Source organism: Natator depressus, chromosome 3 (assembly GCF_965152275.1).
Source record: "Natator depressus isolate rNatDep1 chromosome 3, rNatDep2.hap1, whole genome shotgun sequence".
NCBI classification, from domain to species: domain Eukaryota; kingdom Metazoa; phylum Chordata; order Testudines; family Cheloniidae; genus Natator; species Natator depressus.
This window is the reverse complement of record NC_134236.1, coordinates 94,632,673-94,652,546: the sequence shown is the minus strand read 5'-3', so window position 1 is coordinate 94,652,546 and position 19,874 is coordinate 94,632,673. Positions and strand designations below refer to the sequence as shown.

At 44.7% G+C, this 19,874-nt stretch overlaps 1 protein-coding gene across 3 annotated transcripts in view; it reads right to left on the bottom strand.

The window, feature by feature from the left end:
- Positions 1 to 13,002: 13,002 nt before the first annotated feature.
- Positions 13,003 to 19,874, bottom strand: part of PKIB (cAMP-dependent protein kinase inhibitor beta) — a 104,721-nt gene continuing 97,849 nt past the window's right edge. For all 3 annotated transcript variants that reach the window (XM_074948330.1, XM_074948331.1, XM_074948332.1), the window contains exon 4: positions 13,003 to 18,941. In XM_074948330.1, coding sequence (XP_074804431.1) covers positions 18,862 to 18,941 — 80 coding nt within the window. In that variant the 3' untranslated portion in view covers positions 13,003 to 18,861. The remainder of the gene's footprint in view (positions 18,942 to 19,874) is intronic.

The window sequence follows — 19,874 nt, the reverse complement described above, 5'->3', positions numbered from 1 at the left end:
CTCGTCTGGGTGCCCTTGAGCAGCCAGCTGCAGCAGAAGAGGTGAGTCCTGCCTCAGCTTCTCCTTGCTGCCCCGAGAGAAGACCAAGTTGCCCATCTTCTCCATGACAGAGAAGACCACTGCTCACTTCCCCTGCCCAGGAAGAGAATGTCCTTCAAGTCCTAGTCAAGCCCATAATTTATTAGTACATAATTTATTAGTAGAATTCCAAACCTCAGAAGATCCCTCCCAGTAAAACGAACACCCAACCCAAAGTAAAACAAGTAAAAAGGCAGTAGTTCTTCATCCTCACTCCTGGGACATCATCTCCCAGTCACGTACCCAAGAGTCTACAGTTGGTTTGTTCCCCAGTTCCTCTGCCATTATTTCAGGGCCCATTCTCCAAACCGTCTACCTGAGCATGAGCAAGCCCATTCTGTAATTCCTGTCCCCCTGTTCCAGGCTGTCCATAGCGCTGGCCATTCTACTTATTGCTGTTCCAACCACAACCCTCTCCTCAGGGCTATTACAAGAGGGCTCCCTGTAGGATTCCACTCCCCAGACCCTTTTGTCTATGAGTCCTCTGAGCTCCTCCAGATGTACCATCTTCATTTTAGAGTCAGCTAGCCTGCGGCTGAGCCACTTCTTCCCCTGAACCTAGTGGCCTCTGCACAAACCTTCTGCTTGCCAGGGTTCCTCAGCTCTGGCCAGTACTGTCCCACCAACACTTTTCACTGTTGTCTTTGTGCCAGTTCTTTTCCTCAGCAGCTCCCAGCTACTGCTCTCTGGTGCTGTTCATGTAGATCTCCCAGGGAACTCTCACCAGTGCCCTGGTACTGCTTCCTATTCCTCCATCTTCCCATCTACCGCCTGGCTCTTTATAGAGGCCAATGGCCTTTATCAGGGCCCATTGGGAAGCAGCTAATTAGTCACAGGTGAGCTGGACCTATTGTCTCTGAAGGGGCCATCACCCTGTGACACTGATCCTTCCACAGTTCATCGGAAAGGAATCCAACTCTGACTCATCAGTGAATTGGGTATTACTGGTGAACCTCCCCCGGTTTGCTGGAGGTGGGGAGAGGGATATGGGAGGTTTAAGGTTGGGAGTCAGACTGGGTGAGAAGCACTGCTGGAGAATGGTGGGTATGGCAATATCTGTGTAAAAGGAAAGGGTTGTGATTAAAGGTACACAGAGGATGGAAGTTCTGTTTCACAAAATATTTTGAGATTTTAAAATCTGTCTTCATTCCAAATCAGAGCAAAAACTGAAAATTTGGAATTCTCCATGAAGGAAAATTCTAAAGTATTTTCATTTTGCATTGAAAGAAACATTTTGTTTTGACAAAATCAAAACATTTAGTTTCACTTTAGACCTTTAAAAATGTTGTATTATGATATAATAAAAAACAAAATTTTAAAAAATAGGAAACAATGTAATTTCAAAACAAAGAATTGGAACATTTCAACACAACCAAAACTTTTTCCAATGGTTTTTTGTACTAAACAAAATTCTGGTAAAACTGACACCATTTTGCAGAGCATTTTGATTTCAATAAAATCATATTCCTGTGTGATTAGGTGCCATTGAAATTCCTCTAGCCAGCTGTAGTTGTGATTAAAAAAAATGAGTAACTTTCTTCTGCTCAATTTTAAAGTCTCTATTGTGGTCTGTGTTAGAGACATGATGATCATGTGTGGCTGATGACTTGAGGTTGTGTTACTGTTGGTTAGTTACAGAGAGAAAAAGAAGAAGGTGAAACTCTCTGCCAAGGACACATTTCAAATCTGACTGATCAGTCATTGTTTTTTGTTGCAAATTTAATCATTATTTTATGAAAAAATAATAGAAAATTAAATTGTCTTTGGACCAGAAATTGTAGTAAATTTAGAGATTAAATTCAGTCCCTGAACTGTGAAATTGAGGGGTTTTAAATCCTGCTTTATGTAAAAAAATTAATACTATTTCAACTGTGAAATCAGTAATTGATGTCTTCTTCATATGTACTACTGACACATGTAAGATGTGCTAGAGTGCCCTCTGCAGACAGCTGTATTGCATCTCTTACCTTAAATTCCTAGCCAGAATAAAAGAAGAGAATCTAGCTGTTCTCTCTCATTTATACTCTGCTACACTATGAGTTCTTTCTTTCTTGGTTTTAAACTCATACAAAAGGAGTTTCAAACAAATTACAGAGACAACGTGCATGAGGTAATATCTTTTATTGGACCAACTTCTGTTGGTTAGAGAAACAAGCTTTCAAGTCTACACAGAGCTCAAGTCTGAAGAAGAGCTTTGTGTAAACTGGAAAGCTAATCTCTCTCTCACCAACAGAACTTGATCCAATAAAAGATATTACCTCACTCACCTTGTCTCTTTAATATCCTGGGACCAAAATGGTTACAACACTGCATACGTTCAAACAAATTGTTACTGGATAAGACATCTCAGACATTGGAATAAGATCTGTAGTCTGGATGTGAAAAACATTTGGATCGCAGACCTAGGTAAATTGTGGTGTAGCCACCCTTCTCTTTGAAATGTGCTTGGAGTGCCACCTAGTGTTTGCTGACATGTATTTTCCTGGTGCATTGGGCACTGGTTCTGCAAATCAAATACAGCTTCATTGTTAGAACATTCCTGATTTAAAATGTGATACTTTTGTTTCAGAAAGAGCATAACCACATCTGTCAATCAGACAGTAATGAACTGTGGAAGAAAGATACTAATATGGAGAAGGGCTTTGCATGAGAGGCTCTACTGTGTTTTTGTTTGCTTGTTTGTTTGTTTGTTTGCGCTGGTTTATGGTAGTTGCTCATTATGGCATTGCAAGAGCAGATCCCTGAGGATCCATATGTGGATATCCATCGGTGTACACAGAGACACACACATACAGACCAGCAACAGCAGCAGCAGCATTAGATTCACAAGGCTATGATGTAGCTGTGGTAACACTTAGAATGGATTACTATCTTGAACAGACCCTTGCAACTGTTCTTTCTTCAGAAAGAATCAGTATGGGAGGATTTAGGTTTCTCAAAATTGCATCTTCCAATCTCATTCATGGTTGGCCTTGTGTGCGACTACCTTCCACCTCAGTTCTACAAAGCTTCTGTAAAAGGGTACCTTCTTCTTCCTGTTAGACATTGCAGTCGTCTTGTTCTCAACTGATGCAAGACTGGAATTTGCCAAGATCATCTAAATATCTCTTTGTTTGTGACAAAATCAAGCCAATGGATGTTCAGAATACACCATAACTTTTGACACTGAAAAATGTTTAGTTTCTTCACTTCAGCTGTTTTTAATGGCCATGTTTCAGCTCCATATAACAGGGTTGTCATCACCAGCACATTGAACACTTGTGTCTTACTTGTCACACACACATCACTGTCCAAACAGAGGCCTTTCAAGATGCTGAAATGCCATTTACACAAACCCAATCTGATGTGACTTCTTCATATTTAGAACCTCCTACTATCAACTGACTACTCAGATAGATAAAACTATTCACCCATTCGATGCCACTGCTTTCTACGTGCAGTGTCAGCATGCCATTTGTTTCCGTTTTATAGGAGGCATTGTAATACAGGAGGGCCAGGGAGTGGTGGTAGAGTGTTAGAGGGGAAATATATAAGCCCAAGACTAATTAAGGCGTAGTTCCCTGTAGACTAGGGAGGGTGGCTACAGGTTAATTGGAGCACCTGCAGTCAATTAAGGCCCTGTCAGGAACCTAATAAACCCCCCCTACTTCAGGCAGACAGGGGGAAGGAGAGAGGACTGGAGCTTGGAGGTGTGCTGTGAGACTTGAAAGATCAGAGAACTGAAGTAAGGGAGACCCTGCCCCAGCAGAGAAGGGAGAATCCCTTCCCCAGCATCTAAGGACTGAAGGTACCCCACCCAAGGGGGAAGAGGGTAAGAACCTGCAGGGGTTGAGAGGGGTTGGGGCTCAGAGTAAGGAGCAAACCAGACCCCTCCCCCACTTCCCTCCTTTACCACCTTCCTGGGCCACTAGCAGGGCCCTCAGGGCCCCAAGAGCAGAGGCAAGGGGTGGCATCTTAGCCCCCCACCAAGAAAAGTGCAGGACTCACCATACTAACATTGGCCATTTTGTCACATGTGGTGTGAGAAGTGGGATTTCTGGACTGTGAACATAATCCAGGGTGGGTCACAACCATCTGGCCTCAAGATAGAGGATGTGGTCAAAGCACTGGTGCAAGCCACTGTTGCCCAGCAGGAGGCTACCCAGGTCCAGGCAGCTGCCCAACAGGAAGCCATGTGGCTGCAGCAAGAGACCAATCACCTGCTGATGACCCAGGCCACTCAAGATCGGGCCATGCTGCAAGAACTAGTGAACCAGGTGAAGGGCCTTACGGAGCTGAGCCGCAGGTATGACGGGACATGGACCATACGGGCCAGCTATTGTCTGCAGAAAATGACCTGGGAGGATGATGTGGAGGTGTACCTCCTGGACTTCAAGAGGACAGCCCTGAGCGAGTCCTGGCCCGAGACCAGTGGACAGGCATCCTCGCCCCATTTTTGTGCGGGGAGGCCCAGAAGGCCTACTATGGTATGACCACATATGAGAGGAGGTGGCAGATTACCCCCGACTGAAGGCGGAGATCCTGGCCAGGGCAGGGGTAACGATGGCCTTGTGAGCCCAGAGGTTCCATGAATGGCAGTACTGTGAAGACAAGACACCATGATCACAACTATTTGACCTAATCCACCTAGCCCAGAAGTGGTTATGCCCGGAAGCTCTGAGCTTGGAGAAAATGATGGAGCTCCTGGTGCTGGACCACTATACGAGGGGACTACTCTCGGGCCGCCGAGCCTGGGTAGGCCAGAATGACCCCTCCACCTATGATGAACTGGTCACCCTTGTAGAGAGACAACTGGCAGCCCGTGAACTGTTCAAAACCCCGGGAGGTGAAACACAGCGTTTCAGGAAACCAGTCCCAACCCCGAGGCCCTGGATCATCAAGAACTCCAGGAAAGCCATAGCTGGAAGAACAGGCACCAAGGAGCTGGAAGAACAGGCACCTGAGGCCCCAAAGGGACCTAGGGGTCTGGGGGTGAGGGCTGGGGGAGCAAGTCAGAGGGCCCAAGAGAGAGGGCAACCTCTGGAATGAGTTATCGCTGTTATGAGTGTGGGGAGTTGGGGCATATAGCAGCCCAGTGCCCCAACAGGGAGGAGCCCATGCAATGTAATCTGGGGGATTCCGGGGACCAATGTGGCCTACTCAGCCTGGTGGGGGTTGCAACGGCCCCACATGAGTACACCAGGCCGGTAAAGATGAATGGCATCCAGACCATAGCTTTGGTGGACTCTGGGAGTGCTGTCACGTTGGTCTCAGGGAAGTTAGTGGGGCAAGACCAACTGAGCTGGGCCAAGAGTACCAGAGTGACGTGTGTCCATGGCACAGTAAATTTCTACCCCACAATTCCAATACAGATAGAGATCCAGGGAAACACTACCAAGATGACTGCAGGGGTGGTCCCCAAGCTCCCATATCCGGTCTTAATTGGCAGGGACTTTCCTGGGTTTGAGAGCCTACTCCCCCACATCGAGTTAGGGGTGAGAAGTAAACCCCAAGCAGAGTTTGAGGTGCTGTAGCCAGACAGCCAGCCCCCCCCTCTTAGACCAGCATTGCTGGGAACACACGGGAGCCAAAACAACAGGGCACTTAACATAAATTCCAGCACAGCCTTTAGAAGCACAGGTGTGCTGCTACAATGTGCCTCTGGGAACATATACAACGATTAGGCTCACAGCAGGCAGAGAAGCTGTGACAGACGTGGCTCTTAGCCCCTACTAAATAGCGTGATGCACACACCCCAACATCCTAGGTGGGAAAATATTTACCCTAATAAAAGGAATGTCCAGTAGTCGAAACTTATTGTTTCTCTCCCTTGCAAGTGTAAACTACTCTTGCAAGAGCTGGCGTCGCCCAGACAGACCAGCCCCAATTTGGCATAAGAAAGGAGAAAGAGAATAAAGGAGTACAGAGGTATAAGTATGGGACCTACAGCACCATGATTTTTGAGTGCTTTTCACTATCTATCTGCTGGTCAGATAAGTGACAGCCTCCCAAGGCTTCTGCAGCTAAGAGGGTCCCTAAGCCTTGTCCCTTATTCGTCTTTCCGTGGAATTGAGTGACCGATCCTGGCTTGGCACCGCTGGAATCGAGAGATGCAAGGAGGGTAAGAAGCACCCACACCTGATCTCCTATCTTTAGTGTACACATATTTTGAAATAGAGCTCTATACTTTGTTTTCTTTCTTTGGGATTGTGGCTTCAGTTTTGTAACTTGTTTGTGTGTGTAACATCTCTACATTTAAATAAGTAGGCACTAGCAATTTTGTAACCACATGATTAGAATCTAGTTTAATAAATTTTGGTAACCATTTGTGCATAAGCCTGACTTGTTTCTCTGGTTTACTGTAAAGCAGCCAACACAATTAAAGAACCTCAGCCGTTTTGGCTATAAAGCCTGGCCATTAGGTGAGAATACTAAGAGCCTAGCGTTGAGTTGTGCCGCCTCCACGGGGCAAACTCTTGGGGCGCCTGTCAGTCAATCCTGACTGCCCACTGCGAAGGAGCTCTGAGCTCTAGCAGTTAAAGTCACGGGTGTGGAGAGGCTCTTAGTGCTGCCATTGGGGCACCTGTCAGTCAGTGTTGACTGCCCACTGCGAAGGAGCTCTGAGCTCTAGCAGTTAAAGTCACGGGTGTTTAGGACCTTGGGGCATCCGTCAGCCTAGCCCGGGCTGCCCGCCGCGAAGGACAGTGCGTCCTAGCGGTTAAAGTCACGGATGGTATAAAACAGGCATAGCTGGCACCTCACCAAACATCCTTGGCCATCGGCTAACAGGTGCCCATGGATGACCCTACCACAATTTTTGCTGGGTTTTCCCCAGAGCTATTTTCACCCCCTGGGAAGTCCCGGAAATCCAGATGGGAAAGGAGGGCAGACAAAAGATTAGGAACCAGGATTTTGACGGCAAACCAGAGAGCTGCCCTGGTTGGGAAGAGGCCCCGTGGAGACCCAGAGATGGCCTCAAGCATGAGCAGAAGCACCCCAAGAGAAAGAGGGGAGCCCAATCCAATAGAATCAGGCCAAATCAGTCCCGCACACGAATGTTTTGGGCAGGACCCAACTGATGACCCACTGTATGCAAACGTGAGGGAGGAGGTAGTAGAGGTAAATGGCATGCCAGTAGAAGGGAAAACCAAAGGCACAGGGCCATACTATATAATCAAGCAGGATCTGTTGTATCAGGTAGTACTAATATGGGGGAAAGTAGCAGAACAGTTCTTGGTGCCACGGAAGCACACAAGGACCGTATTCGAGTTAACTCACAGTCACCTGTTTGGAGGACATTTAGAGCAGAGAAGACCCTGGATAGAGTCCTAAGGAGGTTCTACTGGCCGGGGGTACAGGCAGAAGTCTAACGCTATTGCACCTCCTGCCCAGAGTGCCAGCTGCATAGCGCCCAACCTCAGTTAAGGGCCCTGTTGATACCCTTGCCTATACTTGAAGTTTCTTTTGAAAGGATAGCAATGGATCTAGTGGGCCCATTAGAAAGAATGGCCCGGGGCCACCGAAGCATACTCGTCATCCTGGACTATGCTACACAGTACTTCGAAGCCATTCCTTTAAGAAACCCCACGTCCAAGGCGATCGCAAAAGAACTGGTGCAGTTTTTTGCTAGGGTAGGCATCCCTAAGGAGATCCTGATAGACCAAGGGATGCCTTTTCATGTAATGAAAGACTTATGTTCCCTGCTCCGCATCCAAGCCTTGGGACCTCGGTCTATCGTCCCCAAAAAGATGGTCTGGTTGAGCAATTTAACCGCAGTCCCAAGAGCATGATCCGAAAGGTGGTGGCCCAAGATGGAAAAGACTGGGATACCCTCCTACCATACCTGATGTTTGCAATACAAGAAGTTCCCCAAGCATCTACTGGTTTCTCCCCCTTCGAGCTACTGTGTGGATGCCACCCACATGGCATATTAGACATCGCGAAGGAGGAATGGGAGGAACAACCCAACCCGGGGAAGAACGTCATTGCACACGTAGCCCAGATGAGAGAACGAATAGCCCAAGTGGCCCCCATAGTATGAAAGCATTTGGAGAAAGCACAGGAGGCCCAATGAACCTACTACAATCGTCGGGAATTTCAACCAGGAGAATGGGTGCTGGTGCTGGTACCAACAACAGAAAGTAAGCTTCTGGCCAGTTGGCGTGGCCCGTATGAGATCATGGAAGCTGTTGGGGAGGTGAATTATAAGGTGAAGCAGCCAGACCGCAGAAGGCCAGAGCAGATATATCATGTCAACTTACTGAAACCCTGGCTTGATCGGGAGACGTGCCTGGCTGTGCTGCCGGTTCCATCCCAGGCAGATGACCCACAAGGGCAGGTAAAGATATTCCCCTAATTAGCCCCAGAACAATGAACAGATGTCATCAAAATGATCCAGCGGAACCAAGACAACCAGGCCGTACAACGCTGATCCAACACCACAACACCACATCGTCAGCTGTCCCGGAGCAAGGGTGATGATAAAACCATATCGCATACCAGAGGCAAAAAGAGAAGAAATTAGGGCAGAAGTAAGAAAGATGCTGGAACTTGGGGTGATTGAGGAATCACACAGCCAGTGGTCCAGCCCTATTGTCTTGGTCCCCAAGCCCGATGGCAGCCTGAGGTTTTGTAATGACTTCCGGAAGTTAAACGAGGTATCCCAATTCAATGCCTACCCAATACCACACATTGATGAGCTGGTGGATCAGTTAGGCAAGGCCCGATACTTGACCACCTTGGACTTGACAAAAGGCTACTGGCAGATCTCCCTAGCTGAGGACGCCAAGGAAAAAAAGACTTTCTCTACACCCAATGGCCTTTTCCAATATACCGTCCTCCCTTTTGGGCTCCATGGGGCCCCACGACTTTCCAACAATTGATGGACAGATTACTTCAACCCAATGTCAAGTATGCTGCCGCCTATTTAGATGATGTGGTAATCCATAGCTCTGACTGGGAGACGCACCTGGGGAAAGTGGAAGCAGTACTGGATGCTCTTAGACAGGCTGGCCTCACCGCTAACCCATCCAAATGTGCAATACGGTTAGCCGAGGCCAGATACCTCAGATATGTAGTTGGAAGGGGCCTAGTGAAGCCCCAATGGAACAAAGTGAAGGCAATACAGGAATGGCCTCGCCCGATCCTCAAGATGCAAGTTAGAACATTCTTAGGGATGTAGGGTATTATCGCCGGTTCATCCCTCACTTCGCCACAAGGGCAGCGCCTCTGACAGACCTGATAAGAGCTCAGGGCCTGCAGATAGTTAAGTGGACCGAGGCAGCAGAAGAAGCTTTCACAGACCTAAGGACAGCCCTTTGCAGCCATCCAGTGTTCATAGCCCCAGATTTCAAAAAGGAATTCATCCTCCAAACAGATGCACCTTTAAAAAAGGGAAGAAGGAGGATCCTGGAAACTACAGGCCAGTCAGCCTCACCTCAGTCCCTGGAAAAATCATGGAGCAGTTCCTCAAGGAATCAATTCTGAAGCACTTAGAGGAGAGGAAAGTGCTCAGGAACAGTCAGCATGGATTCACCAAGGGCAAGTCATGCCTGACTAATCTAATTGCCTTCTATGACGAGATAACTGGCTCTGTGGATGAGGGGAAAGTGGTGGACATGTTGTTCCTTGACTTTAGCAAAGCTTTTGATACGGTCTCCCACAGTATTCTTTCCAGCAAGTTAAAGAAGTATGGGCTGGATGAATGGACGATAAGGTGGATAGAAAGTTGGCTAGATTGTCGGGCTCAACGGGTAGTGATAATGGCTCCATGTCTAGTTGGCAGCCGGTATCAAGTGGAGTGCCCCAAGGGTCGGTCCTGGGGCCGGTTTTGTTCAATATCTTCATAAATGATCTGGAGGATGGTGTGGATTGCACCCTCAGCAAGTTTGCAGATGACACTAAACTGGGAGGAGAGGTAGATATGCTGGAGGGTAGGGATAGGATACAGAGGGACCTAGACAAATTAGAGGATTGGGCCAAAAGAAATCTGATGAGGTTCAACAAGGACAAGTGCAGAGTCCTGCACTTAGGACGGAAGAATCCCATGCACCACTACAGACTAGGGACCAAATGGCTCGGCAGCAGTTCGGCAGAAAAGGACCTAGGGGTGACAGTGGACGAGAAGCTGGATATGAGTCAACAGTGTGCCCTTGTTGCCAAGAAGGCCAATGGCATTTTGGGATGTATAAGTAGGGGCATTGCCAGCAGATCAAGGGACGTGATCGTTCCCCTCTATTCGACATTGGTGAGGCCTCATCTGGAGTACTGTGTCCAGTTTTGGGCCCCACACTACAAGAAGGATGTGGAAAAATTGGAAAGAGTCCAGCGGAGGGCAACAAAAATGATTAGGGGACTGGAACACATGACTTATGAGGAGAGGCTGAGGGAACTGGGATTGTTTAGTCTGCGGAATAGAAGAATGAGGGGGGATTTGATAGCTGCTTTCAACTACCTGAAAGGGGGTTCCAAAGAGGATAGATCTAGACTGTTCTCAGTGGTAGCTGATGACAGAACAAGGAGTAATGGTCTCAAGTTGCAGTGGGGGAGGTTTAGGTTGGATATTAGGAAAAACTTTTTCACTAGGAGGGTGGTGAAACACTGGAATGCGTTACCTAGGGAGGTGGTGGAATCCCCTTCCTTAGATGTTTTTAAGGTCAGGCTTGACAAAGCCCTGGCTGGGATGATTTAGTTGGGGATTTTGTCCTGCTTTGAGCAGGGGGTTGGACTAGATGACCTCCTGAGGTCCCTTCCAACCCTGATATTCTATGATTCTATGCCTCAGACGTAGGACTTGGGGCCGTCCTTTCACAGACAGTGGGGGAGGAGGAGCACCCAATCCTTTACCTTAGCCGAAAGCTTCTGCCCAGGGAGCAACGGTATGCAGTAGTAGAAAAGAAATGCCTAGCGGTTAAATGGGCCATGGAGACTCTACGGTAGTACCTGTTTGGGTGGTTGTTCACCCTTGTGACAGACCATGGCCCACTCCAATGGATGCACACAAACAAGGAGAGAAATGCACAAGTGACTAGATGGTTTCTATCCCTACAACCTTTCCACTTCCAGATACAGCACAGAGCCGGAAGCCAACACAGCAACGCGGACAGCCTGTTACGACACCACTGTCTCTCATCCCAACTAGCCCAACCCCTTTGATCTGACCCAGTATGGCTGTTCTTGGGGGGGCAATATGTGATACAGGAGGGCCAGGAAGCAGTGGTAGTGTGTTAGAGGGAAAATATATAAGCCCAAGGCTAATTAAGGCATGGTTCCCTGTAGACTAGGGAGGGTGGTTACAGGTTAATTGCAGCACCTGCTGTCAATTAAGGCCCTGTCAGGAACCTAATAACCTCCCCCCTTACCCCCCCTCCCACCTCCCCGCTTCAGGCAGACAGGGGGAAGGAGAGAGGACTGGAGCTTGGAGGTGTGCTGTGAGACTTGAAAGATCAGAGAACTGAAGTAAGGGAGACCCTTATAGTGTCTAAGGACTGCAGGTACCCCACCCAAGGGGGAAGAGGGTAAGAACTCGCAGGTGTTTAGAGGGGCTGGGGCTCAGAGTAAGGAGCAAACCCAGACCCCTCCCCCGCTTTCCTCCTTTACCACCTTCCCGGGGCCACTAACAGGGCCCTCGGTGCCCCAAGAACAGGGGCAAGGGGTGGCATCTTAGCCCCCCACGAAGAAAAGTGCAGGACCCACCGTACTGACATCGGCCATTTTGTCGCAGCATGCACAGCTTTGATTTTATCATCATTGATTTTAAGTCCCATGGAATCTGCAGTCTTTCACAGTTCTTCCAGCATTAGCTGTAATTGATCAGCAGCTTCCAAGTAAGGCAATATAATCCATATACTTGAGATCCTCTAAGGATGAATCTTTAAATTTCACACCTCCTACTCATACACCTCAGTCAATTTTGTCATAAGATAGTCTATTAGAACATTAAATAATGTAGGTGAGAGAATGCATCCCTGGAATACTCCTGATTCAACAGGAAACCAGCCTGTAATACAACTGTTGACCATCACACAGCTAAATGACTGTAGTACGGTTCCTCCATCAGGTACATTAAGTCCTCTGGCACCCCATACTACTTTAGCAATATCCACAGTGCTGATAGATGCACTGAGTCAAAAGCAGCTGCAAAGTCTATAAACACAATGTTAACTTCCTGTTGTTTCTCTAGCTATTTAACATTCCATAGAGCATATATAGTATGGACTGTAGATTAACCTGTATGGAAACCACACTGGTTGTCTCTCATTTTGGGGTTGAGACAGTATTTCAATCAGTTCAGGAGTATGATCACAAACACCTTCTCAGAGACTGACAGCAGGGTTATTCCCCTAGAGTTTGAGTAAGCTGATCAACTCTCCTATTTTGAAAAAAAGATTTCCAATCTTCTGGAATGTGACCAGTTTCTCAAACTTTTAAGACAACTCTATGAAGGCAGAGAACTAAATCCAGGACTCCACTCTTTAGTAGTTCTAATGAACTATCAAGACAAAGTATTTTGTAACTGTTTGACCACAAGCATTACTTCCTTTAACGTCACCGGCCTGTTTTCTGCTGGATTCATTTTTTGATTACGTTGCAGTTTACCTGTTGGTGGGGATTTGTTCATTAATTCACACATGCTCACCCCAGCATTTAAGCTGTGCTTCAGTATCTTGGCAATACTGTCTATTTTTGTCCTTAACTGGTGGAAGGCACAACAATGGATGGGCATTTAGGACCTTTAAAGTCTCAACTGCACGTTTCTGGTCATGTCTTTCAGAGGCTTCCTCAATGCACTGCACCATACTATTTACACACACACTCTCAGGGTTAGTCTACGCTACAGAAAACCTTTCTATCACGCTGCACCATCACATATTCTGGGTTCATGTCTCCGTGTGACTGTGCACAGACATTTAGACAGACAAGGAGGGTGAGGTAATATCTTTTATTGGACCAACATCTTGTCTCTCTAATATACTAGGACTAACACAAGTACAATTACACTGCACATATCCAGACATTGTCACTATATGGAAATGATGACAAAGGATGTATAATGCCTTGTTATGTAACTCGGATCTTCAGCCATTAGGACATCATGACATAACTGTGAGGATGTTGACAATGTGAAAATTGCAGTAGTAATATTAATTCCAGCTGTGTGATGTTTACACAAGAACATTCAAACATTTTTAAAATGACCTGTCAGTGTAAATGCTACTGACATAAAGTAGTAACACAGATGGTAGAGAGTATACAGTACATCATCTGCCATTTATTTCAATAGCATCCGTGCAGGGAAGATAATAGGATGATATTGATTCCTGTTGAGATGCATTTCAAGATTTATTGACGAGCATGGTAAACACAGATTTAAGCAAGGTTCAGGACTTCTTAGCCAAATCACCCTTCTTTGTATTGTGCTCTGTTAGGGGCCATTTTTATCTGTTTCGAACACACATAAGGTTTCAGCCACTGCTACTACTGTATCTGGGTTATGATCCCTAAACAGCAGCTGCAATTACAGCCCGAGCCAACTTTTTTTGTAATCAATGGGCAAGATGTCCTTTGACTTCACTCCCTGGGAGCTGAATGTGGCCTTTAGTTAGCTATAACGGGAGCTATTCTGGAGTCTCTTTTGAAATGTACCGCCATACAAACCTTGTGTACTTTTCCCATTCCATCAATCACCTTTTTTCTAAGCATGGTGGATACAATACTATATCAATACAAAACATATGGCATAAGTCCAGCCAGCTGAGGAATAGATATATTAAGTGCAGATAAATTGCTTTTTAGAAATCCAAGAATTCTATTCATTAAGTTGCTCTCTCTAATTTGAGAAAATTCTAATAAATCTCCCCAAAAGTATATTCGCCCATGTATTGCCATGCAGGATGTAAATGGAAATACATCTATTTAGACCAGGAGAAGATCCAGTATGTTTGCCTATATATCGTATGTATCTTCTGACAGCAAAGCCATAGGTCATAGCCAAGGAACATTAGCTTTCCAATGAGATATGTGAGCTTTCAAGGCTGACTCTGTAAGCACTCAAAATACCCAGAACATATTAAATATATCTACCACATAATGAACTAATGCTTTTTTTCATAGTGAGTAGTTGAAAATGAATAATTGCTCCATTAAACACTAAAAGCCACATCAGAATAGATACATTTTTCCTGCTTTGTAGCAGAATTGCTCTCTTTGCTCCATAAATTCGCAGAAGAGCATGCATCATTTACACTGACAATAGGGAAGCTTCCAATAATATACAGCACTTGGACCAAATTGGCTGGAGTGGAAACTGGGTTCGATGCTTTGTGCAACATGTATCAGACTACCCATAATAAAGGTTTAAGGCTTTGATTCAGCAAGGCGCTTAAGCATGTACTTAATTTTAAGTATGTGAGTAGTCCCATTGACTTCAGTGGGATTAGTCTCATGCTTAAAGTTAGGCATCTGCTTAGAAACCTGGCTGAATCAGGGCCTTAAAGTGGTTACTGTATAAATGAGAAATCCCATTGCTGACTGTTCGCAATGTTGCTCCTTGTATGTAAAGCTGGCACCAAATACTTTCTGGATAGATTAAATATGTTGACCCTGTTGAATTTAGTCATGTTTAAAAAACTCCTGTTTTGTTGCTGTTTTTTTTTCATCTCCTTAGATGAAGGTAACCGGTTTTCTATTTTAGATTTACTCCTTTCCCTTGTTTATTTCTATACTACATTTTCTCAGTGGCATCTGTACCCTGGCAGACCAGGCACCAGCTCATGCCAAGGTCCCCATGATTCAACTGAAGACTGACAGATAAGTAGCTGAAATCTGTCTGGTTCACTTGTGGGTTAATAGTGATAAAATAAGTATTAGAATGACAAGCAAGTGTTTAGTCTTTGGACTCTGTTGAATATTAGTGAGTTGCTGCATGCATTAATCTTAGTTGTAATATGTGTATTCCATATTATAATGTAATGTTTGGGTGGGTGTAGTGTGAACCCCTCTGTGACTGTATCAATCACCGCACAAGAGAGGGACATTAATTAAGTGAGAAGAGCTGCTCTTCTGCAAAAATTGTTACCACCACCCCCCTCCTAAAGAGGAGTCCCATCAATACCAGACAGGCTATGGTTGGATCTTACAACTGGAAACTCCCTACTTCTGATTTGAGGAACAGTCAACAAATGGACTAAAGACTCTTATTGTTCTGATCTCCCAGTGAATGTGAGTCACATAAGTGGACTCTTCCCACCACCAGAGTTAGCAGCTGAGATCCCATAAAAGAACTAAGGATCTCTCTGATACTGGAATTCTGTGGGGGGGGGCAAGGCATTTCCTAGGCATATTCAAGAAAGCCCCAGCTGCTTAGCTGGGGTTAACCCTGAAGAACAAACAGAGCTTGCTGAGTATAGAAACCTCTATTACCTTTTAAAACCTATAACTCATTCATGTGTCTATATTCACTTGCTTTAACCTTGTAAATAACTCTCTAGTTTCCTTTTCCTATTTAATAAATCTTCACAAAGTTTATTATAGGATTGGCCTCAAACCTTATCCTTGATGTGCAAGCTACAGTGCAGTTGACCTGAGGTAAGTGACTGGTCCTTTGGGACTAGGAGTAACCTGAATAGTGCTGTGAATTTTAGTTTTAAGGGCCATCTATCACAGAGATATGCTCACGTGGGTGACAAGACAGACTGGAGTATCCAAGGGGACTGTCTGTGACTCCATTTAAGGCTATGTGCCCCTGAGGAGTTTGCACTTAGTGCAATTGGTTGGTGAAATCTCAGTTTAAAACTCATGACCAGTTTGGGGTTTGGGCCCTAGTTTTTTAACAGTCTGCCCTGAGGTTGGTACCCATGCTTTGTGTCACTCTTGGGAACGTCACAGCGTCTTTTTAAGCATCCCAGAGAAATTAGGGCCCAACCCTGCAAGGTGCTGAGTGCCTCGTGTGAGTTTCTGAGCATGAAAGCCATGATCCTACAAACAGTTAAGCACATGCTTAACTTTACACGTGTGAGCAATTATGGGACTACTGTCATATAAAGTTAAGCACATGTGTATGTGTGTGCCATATTGGACCTTATGTGCCATTGATTCGTTTCATTGGCATTCTAATAGAAAACTCCTGCAAAACACCTTCGGTTAATGAAAGCATTTGTTTAACATCAATGCATGTAACCCAGATTTCACTGTCAATGTACTGTAAAGTGCAGTGTTCAAAATAGCCAGTGCTCCAAATGTGAAGAAAAAGAAGGGGAATTCATATAGGCTAAAACACCTGCTTCACTTTAAGCATGTGAGAAGTCCCACGTAATGGTACTTCACTGCTTAATTTTCATGGGACTACTCAGGTATTCAAAGTTAGGCACATGATTAAGTACCTTGCTGGAGCAGGCTGCCATGAAGGCCTGAAATGGGGACTGGGACACAGAACCAAGTCAGACCAGGCATTGCAAGTGCAATGCCAACTTTGAATTCCTGTTGTCTAATCCTTCCACTTTGCTTTTCTGATGCCATCTCCTTTGCTTTTTCAACCTTTGGCAGCGCTTTCATCTTGTTCTAGTGGAACAGTGTTTTTATAACTTGTGAAAAGGTATAGGACTTAGTTCCTGTTGGACAGGGGTCAGCAGGAAGTGGCGGAGCTCAGCTCCCACTCAGTTCAGGGGAAACTCCTCCTTTGCTGAAAGGCCCACACAAGGCTTGCCTGGACTGGGAGGAAAGGGATGTGAAGGCACAGTATTTGTGCGGGGTGCCTCTGCACACTCTGTGCCAGCTAGGAATGAGCTGGTGTGGAGGGAATATAGTAGTCTGGATAGGGAAATAGCAATGGAATCTGCACTTGTGTAGTCCAATGGCCAGTGATGTCTGCATAGGGGCTGCACAGGCACAGCCGTCTCTACTAGAGCTGGATGAAGTTTGGGGGGAAATCATTTGTTTGCTGAAAAATTCAGTTTTGGTGACTCGATTCTGGCCAACAAATTCCACATGTCCCTTTTGGCAAGGGAAGAGATTTTCAGGGCTAGGAAACAGCATGTGTCCCCACTTTATAACCTATAGCCCAATAGCTAAGGAATTTGCCTGGGAGGCAGGGAAACCTAGGTTTGACTCCTTGTTCTGAACTAGGGATTTGAACTCAGAATTCCCCTAACCGCTAGGCTATAGGCTATTCTAGGATGAGCTGCTCTCAGTTTCTCCTGATGAAGTTGTTTCTCTTTGTAGAAATACTTAAATATACATTGAACCAAAGAGAGAGTGTGTGTGAGAATGATTCTGTAGCCTGGCGATCAAGGCACTCACCTGGAAGGTAGGAGATATGGATTCAAATCCCTCCTCTGAATTAGGCAGAGAAAAGATCACTTTGCCGTCTTATAGACTGGCCTACTGTCTGTGATGCAGCCCTCCATCTTGCCTCTAGGCTAGGGTATGCATTCATGCCCCTCTCCCTCTATAGGACAGCCAGCAGCATAAAGCCCCATTGCTCTGGCTCTATGTGGGATTTATGATCATCATCCTTTGAGTATTGCCAATTTTCATGTATCATTAATATCTCCACCTGTAAGCCATATTCCAACAGAGACACAGTGTGCAAATAAAAGTGCCTGATTATCAGAATTAGCTGCACTTTATACCTTTGTAAGAATTTCAAATGACCATTGACTCCGATTCCAACACAAGTGCATGCATTTATGTGACTCTATATCCTGAATAATAAAGGGATACATGCAAAATATTTTCAGGGATACAATCTTTGTAACAAAACATGGAGGATCTTTTAGTGCAGGCAGAGAGTCTTTGTTTAAATATATTTTAGTAAACCCAGAATGAATGGAATAGCTCCGTCATAAATAGACAAACCAAAAAACCACAAATGAAACAAAAGCATTGTGTATTATGGTATTTCTGATTCATTCCTTGCCATACAGGAGATACATCAAAGATTCAAGAAGACAAAAGAGATGGGATCTATTTAATATCCAGGGTGAGAGTAAACAATTTAAATCACTTACAAATGTTGCTATTTTATTTTAAATACATCTGAACAAATAGAATATTGAGGCTGTGTACAGAAAAGACAGAAGTAGTATAATTATTGGGAATAGAAAAACCCAGAGATTATCTGCCTGGGGATAGGGCTGAATAAACTGAAGAGATTTTCAAAAAGTTTTTTGGTGTTTTAAGAAGCATATGGAACATTTTGGAAAAGAGGAAGAAAAAATGTTTTGTTTCAGGCTTTTTCACCCCATTTCTCTTCTCAAAGAGAACAAAAACCTCAGAAAGTTCCAAAAGTTTGTACATCATGGATGTGTGTGTTTCTTCTACCTTTAAAGATCAGAAACATCCCCTCCCTATCTGCATCCCAGTACACTTGACATAATCTCATCTTGGATGGGAAACAAGACTTGGTGTCACTGAAAAAAATAATTTGGAAAATTAATCAGGAGTTATATTTAGCATGGTTATTGTTTTGTACAGCTGTTAAACATAATCATTGAAACTATCAAAAAGGGTTTGGTTGGCTTAGTATCAATATGGTGCAACTGACAAGAATTAAAAAAAAAAAAATCACATATATTCTTTAGTTTTTTCCTGATTGAGATTTGTAGATTACTTGCTTTTTGATGGACTACAGTAGAAAACAGCAGGAAAATGCTAATTAGTAGCTGCAAATTAATGTCATCCAGATACAATTGTGTTGCATAGTCCTGCCCAGACCACTACAGTTTCTACTAGGGCTTGGAATCTGTGAAAAACAGAACATTTGTAAAGTCTGTTGATGGACATTGTAAATCCAGCAGTCTCTAGAGATTAGGAGGCACTGCTTTTTCCTTCTATCTCTGGATTTTCCAACATGGTTTTGGATATTTCTCCACCCTCTGCTTCTTCATCTAAAGAGACATAATAAATACATGATAAAACACCCAGCACATGCATTCTCATTCAAGAGGTTGGCCATTTAATCAAAGATAAATATTTACTGATCACTGCTAGCTCTTAACTACCACAGTGACAGATGTTTCAGCAAAACCACTTGACAGCTAGAATAGATAGTTTAGACAGATATGACTTGCATCTCATTTTCCAACAGCAATTCCCTATTGATGCTGAGTTGCTTGCCCTGTGCTTATACTGATCAATGGGTATTTTGTTGTAAGATTAAAACTGGAGATAATTTCTTTGATTTTTCTCCTGTCATTTCCAAAGATAAGAAAGAATTTCATATCTCTGAGTGTTGCTTGGTTGCAGACAGAGAATGTTACAATTTATGGGGGTGCCAGTTATGGTATGACTGACTTTTCTTAGCACCGAAATGCGTCATAGCCTTTGCAATGTGAAGATTTGCCTTTGCAAGGTGAAGATTTTCTTTCTGATTTAGAAAGTTCACTCTTTTATGGACTGGGTTAGAGTGATCCTTTGAATACAACAAAACCATGGTAGCCTGAAAAGATCATTAAAATAGAATTCTACTGTATATCTTCTGACGTATTATACTGTTAATTCTTTACCACTGATTAAGTAGACAAGTAAATGTAAACTGCCTTCTGTTTTGTTTTCTTTACTGCTCAGCAGCCCTTTCTAAAACTATACTGCCCTCAAGCCACAGGTGGTATATCCGCTGATGTCAATGGGATTTGCACACTCAAATCTAGGGCAGACTATGGCTTTTAGGGATCTGTTCAGACCAGGTAGCTCTGATTTAAGTATACAGTACTTGGCTGTGGCGCTCTCTGAGTCTTATGAAGTTTGACTGTCAGAACCTAAGCGGTAAATTTTCAGCAAGCAGCCCTGAGAACTTGCCATAAAACTACCATTAGCAAGAA